The 13429-nt window shown below is 34.1% G+C and overlaps 1 protein-coding gene across 3 annotated transcripts in view; it reads left to right on the top strand.

Moving 5' to 3' along the window:
• The window catches only part of PCNX1 (pecanex 1), a 151603-nt gene that overhangs the window by 72066 nt on the left and 66108 nt on the right, over window positions 1-13429 (top strand). The window contains exons 7-8 of one of the 3 annotated variants that reach the window (XM_080808813.1): window positions 1033-1165; window positions 6416-6600. The exons of the other annotated variants lie outside the window; for them this stretch is intronic. Of the exons in view, the coding sequence (XP_080664939.1) occupies window positions 1033-1165; window positions 6416-6600 (318 nt within the window). The remainder of the gene's footprint in view (window positions 1-1032; window positions 1166-6415; window positions 6601-13429) is intronic. 3 annotated transcript variants of the gene reach the window in all.

The following is a 13429-nucleotide window of genomic DNA, read 5'->3' as shown; positions in this document are numbered from 1 at the left end:
GTTTGCAGCAGAACTGAAATATGAATACAACATTCTTGGATTTGTACTCCTTTTCATACTGAATAGGAAAAAAGTGTTTGGAAAGAATGCTGCTGTACTAAGTTGTTTTGTCTTTATTCATATTTGGTATGAAAATACCCTTTGTCATAGTCAAGATCATCCTTAAAATATTTAGATCACAACATTCAGATCACTAAGAAACAGTTGTTTTAAATTTAGATAATAAGCATCATTTTGCATTTTGTTTTAGAAACTGAAATCAGTCAATGAGAATGGTTTTATAAAATTTTACATAATTCTTTAATGGCATTGTTGTGATTTGGTCATTGTGTATTTGGTTTTAGTTAGTACTTTATTGCTTTTGGATTAAGCTATGAGTTTCTGTACTTGTCATCTAGCTGATACTTGCTTCCTAGTGTTGAGGGGACCTGTGCTGGGGTGCAGAGTTGAATACTGTTTGATGGAAGCAAACTACCTTACTGTTATGATATGACCATGCTGTCTTGAATTAAACATTTAAAAAGCTGCCAAAGTTGTGGCCCAGGGCAGTGTGGGATAAAGGACCGCCATACTCCTCAGCATCAGAAATGACGTTTTACCATTACTTGCTTGAACTGTCCTCTTGAGAGTGAGAAAGTAATGCCCCATTCCTGTTAGCTGGAACTAACAAATACTGTACTTTTGGGGTTGACTTAATTAAAGGAGGAATAGAGGATCATGGGATTAAATCGAGGCTTTTAGAAAGAGATTTAAAGCAACAGAGATATTAAAATAGGAAGTTGAAATTGAAGAGAAGATAGTAAGGCCAGATACATTAGAAACATTTTTAAAGAAACAATTTGAATAAATGACGTGTTCGTTTTGTGTATTCCTGGCTACGATAAATTAACAGCTTATGTATGAAAACTGTTTGGCTCACCTAGACGAGTTCCCTTTACCTTTGAGGGTGGGAAGTCAGGGGAGAGGCAGGCTCAGCTGCTATGTACATCTGTGACCTAGGCTCCTATTTGACCTAAGTCTATCTTGATGCAGCGGCACAGGCCAGCGAGGAGGCAGTGTCCTTTCGCCGCGAACGCAGCACATTTAGGCGCCAGGCAGTACGGCGCCGGCACAATGCAGGGAGTAACCCTACCCCTCCTACATTGCTCATCGGATCACCCCTAAGGTATGGTATTTTAAAATTCCACCAAGCTTAGCATGCCTGTAACAGACCTTCTAACCTGTTCTGTCAGTCCCAAGAAAGCATTCAGATGGCCTTTCTCTTTCCTCCCGTTCCTCTCCTGTCGTTTTCAGTTCTCCGAGCTTTCTCTGCATGTCACCATGAGCCTGTTGCATTATGCATGCCTTACGTTGCACTGTTTCAGCAAAATGATCAGATTGGTTTAGTCAATTTTAAATAGCAAAATCACTTTAGTGCAGTTATATAAATGTAAACAGATGCCTTAAGTTGGCTTTTCATTTTTTTTCCTTCTCCAAATTAATGCTAATGCAGCATCTTTCCTCCAACATCTCGACAATATAATAGGAACAGATATGGACTGAGCAGGGAGCTTGTTTAGGAATACAGATAATGGCCCTCAGCTTGATAAGCCAGCTTGATTATTTTATTTCACTAGAATATGTATTTTGTATTACTTAAAAATTGGTGTCCTTTATTTCATAATTACTAGGACCTGGTAAATGACATGGAACTAAAATATTCCATTAATGGTAAAGTATGGTCAATTGGGTATTTATGTATATATTTGCATATATCTGTGTTGAATTTCTCAACCTCTGGATAGAACTGAAGACATTTTTACTTTCCCCAATACTCCTAATTGAGAAAGCACCTATTTATAATATTAGGAATAGTTTTCGATTTAAATTTTAGTGTTTTATTCTCAAGTGTGTCTTATGAGACAAAAGATTTGTCTTTTATTTTACAAATACAAATACGGACAAAAATGCTTTACGTGTGCTTGCTTAAGCAGCACATCTATTATACCGTATGCTTTTATTAATGTATGTGTTGAAAAACGCCACCACCAAATTGTTTTCCTACATTTTAATTTGAAATTCAAAAGGAAGAGCATTTGATGACATAACTGCTATTGAATGCACAGTAGATTAGAAGAGCCAGACCTCTTCTCTTGGTAAAATCTTATTCTTGAGAGTAACAAAATGTTTGCTTTTATAGTCCCCTGAGATTTAAGACTTGCTTATTCTCCTGGGTTTTACATTACAGTTGGATACTTCATCTTTAGTAGGTTGTGTTCCAAATTAATCCTGCAGTAATACATAATTCTGTTAAAAGTAGTGTGAATTAGTTAAACCAACATTTAAAATGTAAAAATGGGAAGGCACCAGTTAAAAAAACATTTGGTCTAGAAACTTTTCTGAGCTCTGCTGCTTTTTGTAAACCCTCTCTTCTACATGCCCTTCACCTCTTTTCCTTTGCTCCCTGAAGTAGTTTTTCCTTCTGCTGCTGGATTGGGGGGTCTGGTCCCAACCTGCAGAAAGAGCTCAGCATTTCGTTTTACTTTTTGTTTTGTTTTTTTCTAACCGCTTCATTTTGCCCCTTGAATAATACTTGCCATAGACATGTTTGCTTCCTTACTCCATATTGATATTTCTTAATCCTTTTTTTAACATTTTCTTTTTAGTCTTTACAAATCCTTTCATTCTTTGGCACAAATGAGGCTCCTGGATCCCACTCACCAAACAAATGCAGACAAATTACCTTTTTTCTTTGCCTGGTGGAATATTAAAGAACTATGTTCTGACTCTAGCCAATTATGTAGAATTTTGTAGGGTTTTAAATACATCACCATTCAACTGAGGATATGGTATGAAGCTTATCTGTAAAGGGCTCATGTTAGAAGTTTTTGAAAGTCATCTAGTAGTCAGCATGTAGATTTTGTTAAGGTTCCAGGATATTTCCAGTATAAAGTTTGCATGTATCTTAAATAGGCTGACTTCATCATGGATGAAATATGATAAAATTTAGCTTAGAGGAATTAGGAGAAACACCAATTTGATAAAATCTTTTTTTAATTGCAAAAAAATTCAGGTAGAGTATATTGGTGTTAATTCTCAGTTTGAGTTACATAATAATCTCATCTTTAAGTAAATATGGATGGTATGGTCATGGAAAACTTGTCAAAAGGAAATGGAATAGGAGTGATAATAATTTAATTACAATTATGTATTAGTAAAATGTGCTAACTTATTTTAAACTTTAATGAATAGATTAAGTATTTGACAATCAAAAGCAACTTGGTAAAATATAGGTTTCCAAGGATTGTGAGTGAATCATAAATTTCTTCATGAAGGGAATTTGCAAATTTTTTTAATAATTGTTAGAATGTCCTATTTCAGAATTTTATTTTTAAAAGTGTCTTTTTTTTTTATTAAGTTAGCCTTGTACGTAGGTTTTCTAGGCCCTTGCCAGTTCTTCTCAGTTACTAGAGATAAAAGCAAAGATTAATATTTAAAAATTTTATAAAACTAAGAGTGCCATATTTATCTATTTTTATCAACCCAAATATATCTTTTAGAACACTAGTTAATGGACTGGAATGAAAAGAGATTAGTACATTTTGGGGAAAGGAAAAAAGTTTATTATATTCCTAGGTTTATTTTTTTAAGTATTATAAGATTGAAAGATCTGTAATCAAATAAGTTCATAGTAGTAATAACAGTCTGTGGTTAGAAATTCATAGGGATCCTTTCATGGTGCTCAGTAATAAATCCACCAAATATTTGTTGTTTGTGTACTGTGTTTAAAACAATCTTTTGAATGTTCTCTGGAATCTGGAGGTTCATAAGAATAAGGCAGTCAGACTCTTAGGGTTTATTTTTTAGTTGTGGAGACATATACAAAACAATGTAAGACAGAGTGTGCCAAATACTAAAGTGGTACAGAGGAAGGAAAGACCAAGACCAGGTATTTAAATTGGAAATGTTAATTAGTATGATTGCATGTCAGTGATACTATTGATAGCCCATAGTTAGACCTAAATTCCTACCTTTTCCTTTTGCTATATTTTGATATATAATTGGTACTTTAAAAAAATATTAGTTACTGTCAGTTACTAGTTAGGTGAAGTACAACCCACCAGGAGTAGTTTTCCTACCAACTTCTGCAAAAATGACAGGCATTTTTGTTGTTGAAGGATTCTGAAAACAGGAATTCAAGGGACGTAGCATTTACGACTAGCTTTTGTTGTTCACAAACTTGACGGCCACATAGATTTTCAGTTGTTTCCTTGGTTTCTTTATTCCGGAATTTATTTCCATGCATTACCTGATATTTTGAAAACCTGTTTGTATATCTGGATATGTTGAGGATTACTGTATTCTCAGATGTGTTCACATTAAAATACATCAGTCATATAGCATCTTGTTTTTGACTTTAAGTGAAAACAAAAAAGTAAAGAAAAATTTGTTGAGTACATATTGTATAAAATTCTTAATGTCTTCTGAATCAAAAGGGACCTAGTGCTTGAACTACTTAAACATTTTATTCATTGGAATTTTCTCCCTTGTGAAATTTGATCATTTTTATAAGGTTTGTGGATAACTTGAGATAAATTTTGAGGAGGAGTAACAGACTTATTATGTATGTATGGAAGATACCACCATATTTAATTATATTAGTTCCCAAGATCATCTCTTGTTTTATGTTGATTGTACAAAGATTCTACTCCAAAGAAGTTATCAAATGAATACTTTCATAGTTGTGGCTTAAAGAATGCAAATAAGCATTGACAAGTCAACATTGGGTAGACTTGGTTTTTTTCATGTGTTCTGTACATTCCTCTGCTCTACTTAGAGTGTATACTTTTCTTTGGCTCTAAAAGAAGCCTGAAATGTGAATGTTCCAGGTAGTGATGGGTAATAGAACTTTATATGGTGGTGGAAATACTATATAATTCGCGCTGTGCAGTGTGTTGGACACTTGTTACCAGCTTCTGCCCGCTCTGGCAGCTTTTAGCTATGGTAGCTGCTAGCTATTTATGTGGCTATTGAGCACTTATGATGTACTTAGGGGGACTGAGTTTAGGTGGTCACATGCGGTTACCATATCAAGATAGTGTAATTCCAGGGTGGATTTTGTTGTGATAACCATAGGCTTAAACAACATAAACAGTATTTTCTAGTTAGTCTTTTATTACATGGCTACTTCAAATTATAGCTCTTTTCACAGTCTATACAGATGAGTTTGTTTCATAGGCATTAGAGAAACCATTGTATTCAAAACATTAAAAAGGAGTTGATACTCAAGAAAATGATAAAGTAATTGAATGAGGCCATCCAAAGCAGCATTTTCTTTCTTTTTTTCTAAAAGTTCTAATTTAATAACAGAATGCAGATTTACTTTGAGTAGAGAATGAAATACAGTAATTATACTGAAAATATTTCCATGAGTTTCATCACTTTAAATTTGAGTATTATACTAAGAACATTAAAATTCATAGTATTTTAAAATAAACATCTAAAATATGAGTTAAGAATACAGTCTCTTAGTTATAGATTTTTAGATACTTAGATGATCTTTATAAATAATTTTAATAAGTGACAAACTTAAAATACTAAGTATGTTAAAAATCTGTAAGATTTAAAAAAAAACTGTAATATCCCTTGAGAAATTACTGGTTTCCAAATTACTCTTAAGATTTTCTAAAATAATGGATCCTTGTTAATGAAACAAAGAAATGGATTGGAGAAGGTAGTAACATGTAGATAGAGCCTGTGGCCTTCTTTACGAAATATGTAGGCTTTTCATAGAAGAAAATACTTTATAAATTAATCACACTTCCAGCATCCCAGCATCATTTGTATTTCACTTGGTTGAGTTGGTGTTTGTTACTGTTTTTCTTGCACTAGTTTGTGATTCTTTTGATTCAAAATTGTCACCTTGGTTGCATTTGATAAAGAGTCTTTGGTTTTCAAGTGCATAAAAACTTTGTTTTATTGTGAATTTGAGATGCCAGAATATTTGAAAGCACAATTCTAGAATTATTATAAAGGTTATAAATGAAAGTGCATATTTAAACTGAAAAAGAGGATTTATCTGTTGGGGACCAGCTACGACCCACATATATTTAATGTGCTTGTGTTTCTTTGCTGCTTTCTTTGTCCTTGTACTAAAATTTTGTTGGCTTGTGGTGGGAAAAAGTCACAGGTTGATTAGCTTACATATGCATTAAATGTTTGCTGTGTTCATCACTATGAATCAGATTTCTAAGGACCAGAAGATATAAGACAGCAGTATAATCTGTGTATTTTACAAAGTTTGTTAGTTCTTTCTTAGGTTACATTGAAAAAATCAAGTTACATTTCAAAATCAGTTTTCTATATTGACTTCATTCTAGCTATTGTTTTTTCTTTTCTTCCCTGTAATGTCTCCCCAATCCATGTTTTTTCCTAGCCTTCAAGATGGTCAGCAAGGCCAGCAGTCCACAGCCCAGGTCAAAGTCCAGTCCCGCCCCCCTTCCCAGGCTGCAGTGCTCAGTGCTAGTGCGTCCTTGCTGGTGAGAAATGGGAGTATCCACTTAGAAGCCTCACATGACAATGCATCTGCTGTAGGCGGCAGCAGTTTGCACGATGAACTTGGTATGCAGGCCTTATGTAATCTTGGTGATAACAAAACTATAATGCAGCAGATAATGGGTGACAATGATTGCTCTTCTTTTTTGAGATAGCTTCATTTGGAACTATGCATAAGAGCATATGTGTGAGGAAAATTTGACTTGCTTTCCCAAATTCTGTTTTTCTCTCAGCATTCTGCATTTTTTTTAGCATGTCTATTACTGAGAGGTAGCTAAAAGTATTAATAAATGTTCATGCTTTAGTGTTCTCTTACAGTGGCTTGGGCAATTCATCTATTCCTTGGCACTTATACCATGAGGGGAATTGTTGATGTTTTAAAAGTTATTTTGATTAGACCTTAATTTCTTTGAATCCACTGGCTTCAGGAAAGGCATAAATACTTTCTCATGGTGTATTACTACAGAATCTTTCTTTTGGGTATTCTGTATTTCACTTCAGTGTCTGTCACCTGAAACAGACTTACTATAATCCTAATACAGTACTCTGAGGGTGCCATGAATCTGTATGAGTATCAATAACGCCATCAAGTTTTTTCTTTTTCCTGTTAACATATGTATAAATATGTTATTAATATCCACTCAAATATATGTTTTGTATCTTAAAGACAGTATTTATTAACTGCTTTCGTCTTCTGTTTCTCTGTCTAATCCATCTTTCTTGTGTTCAGAATTAGGATTAATAACAATTTAAGTAAATACATGAAGAAAATGTTATTAAAAAACACACAGTTGAAAGCATTACGTTTGCTCACTGTGATCTTGTTCATCCCTGTTTATAACTATTTCATTTATAAAGATGATAATGCACGTGACACTTTGGCTAGAAGGCTGGTGGTGTGAGGCACCCAGCTTCATGGGCTGTTTGTTGACTCTTCCCATTTTGTAAAAATTCTTATTGTTTCCAGAGAGTTAACAACTATTAGGTATGCATGTTGATGAAAATGATTATCTTTAGCTAATTTTACGGTAACTTGAAAATGGTCACTGAGATATTTATAACATTTGCACATATAGTTATTGCTAAATAAAAGAGAAGGCAATAAAACACTTAAATTTTAGAGTGCTTTTGCTTTTGCATTTGTAATTTGAAAAAATAAGGAAATTTATTAGAAGGGTCCTCAGTTTAGTTACTTGCTTTGAGTTAAAATAGTGATACTTTTTTTAGTTGTAAATATGTGCAATTAATGTCTTTCTATCACTATTTCCCTCAGGTTAATCCCCAAAGTCTTTGGAACAGAGGATTTGTCACTTTGTGCATATAAAATTACAGTGACCATCACCATTGCCCATTGGGTCTGTGGTAGCAGATTTGCTAAAATAAAAGACTTAATTTTGATCTATTTTGGATTTTTGCACCTCTGTCAAATCAAGCATACAATGGCGCACAGATGATTTTCCTCTATAACAACCTAATTTACTCAAAAAACTTGCTAAGAGAACCTTCATTGTAAAATCCCATCCTTAATCCACTTTCAGAATATTGAAAATATGTACATATGAACTCTCTACACAGTTCTGAGGATGAAGCCTGGAGGTGACTTTAGCATCTGTGGGTGAATATTCAGGATGATGTTGTCTTGAAATTTGGATTTTTTTCTTACCTGCTTTCTGGTAGCTAGTTACTGACCTGTGGTAGCTGGGTGCTGCCAAACTGAATGTATTGTGATAAGGAGCACAAAACAAGCCATGGTGGTCAGTGTACACCTGTTCCATAGCAAATGAAGTTGACCAGAAAAGATCCTGAAGATGGGCTGCAGTTGAGCTTAAAGGAATTGGTAGAGACACTGATTTTTATAACATTCCACTAGACTATTTTTGTTGCATGGTTTAATTTCTACATGATTATAATTAACAGTGGTAAGATAACTTGGGGTAAATGAATTTGGGTACTCAGATGTTAAAGTTAGTCATGATATTGTGGTGCCTGGGTGGCTCAGTCATTAAGGGTCTGCCTTTGGGTCCGGGCATGTTCCCTGAGTCCTGGGATAGAGCCCTACATAGGGCTCCCTGCTCAGTGGGGGAGCCTGCTTCTCCCTCTGCTCTTCCCCCCGCCCCCCACCTCATGCGTGCTCTCTCTCTCTCATTCTTTTTCTCAAATAAATAAATAAATAAATAAAATCTTAATAAAGTTAGTCATAATATCCCCTGAAAGTATGGAATATTTAGAAAGGATTTTTTTCCAAATTTAGCTTCTTCAGTTGAAAAATTTTTAAACCTTTACATGTGAAAATGTATATATATATGTAATACATTTATATAAAACACTCATAAGCATTCATACATGTGTATGTTTGAGTACATATAATTGTTTGCATCTGTACGCATGTATAGATTATAATTGGTTGTTTAAGCAGAGGTATAGCTTTTTTGGATTAAAGGAAACTTGCAGTCAGGCACTGTTTAATTCTAAGCTTAGGTAGTTTTCCTTAACTACTTTCTACATATTTACTTTGTGGTGTCATACTAGATAACCAAATCCATTTCCTATATTAAACCCTGAGAATCCTTATATCTCTCTTGAATTTTAACTAGCATTTCAAGGTTACCAGGTAACATTAGACATGGTGGAAAAATTCACTGAATATGCTATTTTATGGATTTTATTAGTAACTTTTTCAGCAGAAGAAAATATTTTCATTACACAAACTCAGGAGGCATAATTGTTAATTATAATTAATTTTAAAAGCTGAATTATAAGTATATAACTTAGAACCTGGTTGGAAAAATTTGAGTGATTTTCTTACTTACAGACTTCACTTCCATGCCAAAAAAAAAAAAAAAGTTCAAGTGATGGAAGTGACAGATTACTATCTGATTACTATCTACGAATTTCTCAAGTCCTTCAATGTAACCTGTTGCTTTTTTTTTTTAACCACATGATAAAGATTAATTTTCTTTTCAGCAGTCCTTTAGTGGACTCATATGTTTTCAGTTGATTTCCTACTATATTCTGAATTAAATTGCAATTACACTTAATAAAACAAGCTGTGCTTAGTGCCCAGATGAGTCACACAGGAGACTGAATCTGAGTAGCCTTAAAGTTGTATCTTATATCTATTAAGCTTTTTCTAGAAAACTTGGCAATCACTTCTCAATTTTTATGTTAATCTCAGCTTCCTCTTATAAATTAAGACTAATAAATTGATGTAATGATGCCTGTATAGTTGATAATTAAACTCTTAATATGTAGATCATTTCAGAGGAAATATTCTAGATAAGGTCTGATAAAGCAGGAAAATTTATGTGTATTTTATGTATATGAAATTAGTGGTGGTCAGTGATGAGGATATGCTTTGAAAAAGTATATATAAAGTTAAATAAAATTTTCATGTAAAAAATAAACTGTTACAGACAAGAAATGAGGGCAAGTTTATATCTATGGTTAAAAAAATAATATATGTATACATATAAAATCTCATAGATGGTGTTCCTTTATGAATTTGAGACTTAATTTCATTAATGTATTAGAGGTTTAAAAAGTGATGTGTGAATTGAATTTTTCTAAGGTTTTCTTTTGTTTTATTGCTATGCGAGGATTGACAAAGAAGGTATTCTTTGAGATAATCTGCTTTGCTACAGAACTTATTAAGTCGAAAATGTGGTCAGCTGTAGAAAAAGTCTTAAATCTGGCAGTACTCTATTGCCCTTTTTATTAAGCGGTTTATAACAGCTATGCATTATTAAGCAGAAATATGATTTGGAGGCTTTTAAATTTTTTACTTTAAAGAGCAGGGGCTTATATGATCTATAATTCTTTCAGTGATTTTTTTTTAAAGATTTTATTTATTTATTTGACAGAGAGAAAGAGAGATCACAAGTAAGCAGAGAGAGAGAAGGGGAAGCAGGCTCCCTGCCGAGCAGAGAGCCTGATGTGGGGCTCGATCCCAGGACCCTGGGATCATGACCTGAGCTGAAGGCAGAGGCTTTAACCCACTGAGCCACCCAGGCACCCCTACTTTCAGTGATTTTTATTAGAGTTAGACTTGGTGTTTCAAAAGGTTATATATATTATGTACTATTCTTAGCATTTTGTACTACATTATAGGAACTTTTCCTTGTTACTGTAAATATAAAGTTAAGAGGGTATAAGGGATCTGAGTCTGTACCTCAGTGCCCTATGTTATGGCAGATCATTTTCAGTCATCTAAACAAAACATTAGATTCTTTTCATAGCAGCTTGGATCTTGTCCTTCATTGTTCTTTATTGTTATTTTTGAATACAAAAAATACTGAATTTTATTTTATTTTGGGGCAAAGTACAACACAAAGGATATACAAATGAAAGTAAATGTTTATTTTTGTTGAAGCAGTAAAAATCCTTCATTATAGCTAAAAGGAGGAAATATTAATGGATTTTGGGATATATTCTTCCTTTTGATAAAATTAGAAAGTGCTTTTCCCATTCTTATAACGGAAATACAAGTTTAGGGCTGTCGGGGTGGCTCAGTCAGTTAAGCATCTGCCTTTGGCTCAGGCCATGAGCCCAGAATCCTGGGATCAAGCTGCACATCAGGCTCCCTGCTCAGCGGGGACCCTGTTTCTCCCCTGCCTGTCGTTTCCCTGGCTTGTGCTTGGGCTCTCTCTCTGTCTCTCTCTCACTTGGTCTGTGCCAATTAAATTAAAAAAAAAAAATACAAGTTTAGAAATACTAGAAAATATAATGAAAAGTAAGCCATCTGTAATTTTATCACTTAGAAATATTGACTTTTGAAACTTTATGATTTCTTTCCTTCCTGTCTTTTTTAATGCATACATTTGTATACTTTTCTGAAATAGAATTGGGATCATGATGTGTGACTTTTGTGCTACTGTATGAGCTTTGTATCTTGCTCTTTTTCACTTAGCACGTGTGTTATTTACTTGTGTTATATTTTTCAGCTTGTTTAGGCAATGGCAAATTATTTTATCTCTTAAATCTCTATGAAAGGCAGTATAGCATAGTAGACTGTAAAGTCAAACTTCCCAGCTTCCAGTCCATGCTCTACTACTCACTAGCTGTGTGACCTTGGTCAAGTTATTTTCTGTCCCTGTGCATCAGTTTCCTCATTTATCAAAGCCTCAGTAATAATAATACTTACAGGTTTATAGTGAGGATTATATCATTTAAAATGTGCAAAGCAATTAGAATAGTGCCTGGCAATAATAAGTCAATTACATAACTAATCATTGCTATTAATGTTTATAAAAAAGGTTATTAACATTAACCATAAATTTATTTAACCAGTTAACCGCATTGTTAGTCTTCATGATGATCCCTGATATTTCCTGTTGTAGTAAACTCTCTGCTGGACCTCCGTTACATAAACCTTTCAGTACAGCTGTGGTTATTTCCTTAGGATAAATATGTTGAAGGGAATCATCCAGGGGAATAAACATTTTTGGGGCTTTGACATATACTGTCAATTGCTTTATGGAAGCTTGTCCCAGTTTACACTTTATCTGGCAGGAGTTGATAGTATATGTTTTATCTCCCCAAATATTATAAATGAAAAATAAACCTAGACCAACTTTTATCTTCTCCAAACTCATCCCCTGGATAATGCTCAGAAGTTTATTGCTGTTACTGTGGAAAGACTTCTGGTATATTATTTTTTTAAAAGTTTGGATGCCCGAACTGCTCTAGGAATTTTGTGCAAGATAACAGGGACCGGTTGAAATATCCAATTTGTTTCTTGCTTGTCTCTGTTGTAAAGAATTCAGTGAAGTACTAGACTAGATTATCTACTTTCTAACATTTAACATTTTTAAGATCCTAAGTTAAATTTGGTTAATGTATGCATTAACTGAAATACAGGTTGGATTCTTCCGTGGAAGATACCCGTCCCCCACCTGCAGCCCCTCACCAGTCAGTGCCTGAAATAAGAGAGAAGTTTACATGCCTCTCAGTTTAAGGGGAGCTGTCCCCAGCAGATGGGTTGATTCTGTTACCTTCCCATGTGGCTTCCCTGCTAGTCCATAGTGACGGCTCCTGTCGTTGAGATTTATCTGAAAAACAGGAAGAGAAGTGTTGCTAAAAAATGTAAGGACCGTTAGCCTGTATCTTTCACATCGTGACTTGAAACATGGGCCTGTCACTTTCTCTCTCCTGTGGGCCCATACATTGTCACATGGCAACTTCTAGCTGCAGGAGAGGCTGGCTAGGGAATGTCTCTAACTAGGCCGACATAGGCCCAGCCGAGATTCAGTGAGGGAATGTCATATTATGGAAGGGAAAGGGAGGTCAGTCATCAGTCTTTGCCACAATAAGCACTTCAAATCATCAGTAAGATAAAGATTAATAACTAGAAAAGTCAAGAGTTAAAAAATACAAGTGATTTGCAATTATAGGCAAACAGTTCAGCTTTACTTGTCATTTTTTAAATTGCAAATTTAAAAAAAGTTGAGATCTTTTTCATCTTTGAATGTGTAGTATGTCTATTATTAGAAAAGGTCTGAAGATTAAATGCTCCTGGAATGTACTTTAGAACTATAGACCAAAAATGTCCATGGCTTTTAATCTAAAGATTTTATAAACTGGTAAAGATACATGTACATGAGCATTCATTGTAGATTCAATGTACATTCAATGTACATGAGTACATTCATTGTAGCATTGTTTGTAGTTTTGAAAGACTTTAAACAATCTACATGTCTGTTGTTAGAGAACCCCTAAAAGAAATGATAGTACATAAAACTTAGTATAATATTTAGAACTTGGTGCATCTTTATTATTGACGTGAAAAGTTAAGCTACTTAGTAAGCAAAATAAGTACATTTTAGAAAGTGTGTATGAGGAGAGGGATCCAATTGTTACAGAGCAAGTGTACATAAAAATGATTCAGAAGAGCACAGTG

The sequence above is a fragment of the Martes martes genome (genome assembly GCF_963455335.1).
Source record: "Martes martes genome assembly, chromosome: 7".
Classification (NCBI taxonomy): domain Eukaryota; kingdom Metazoa; phylum Chordata; class Mammalia; order Carnivora; family Mustelidae; genus Martes; species Martes martes.
The sequence above is the reverse complement of the archived record's forward strand: the minus strand, read 5'-3'. Positions and strand labels throughout refer to the sequence as shown.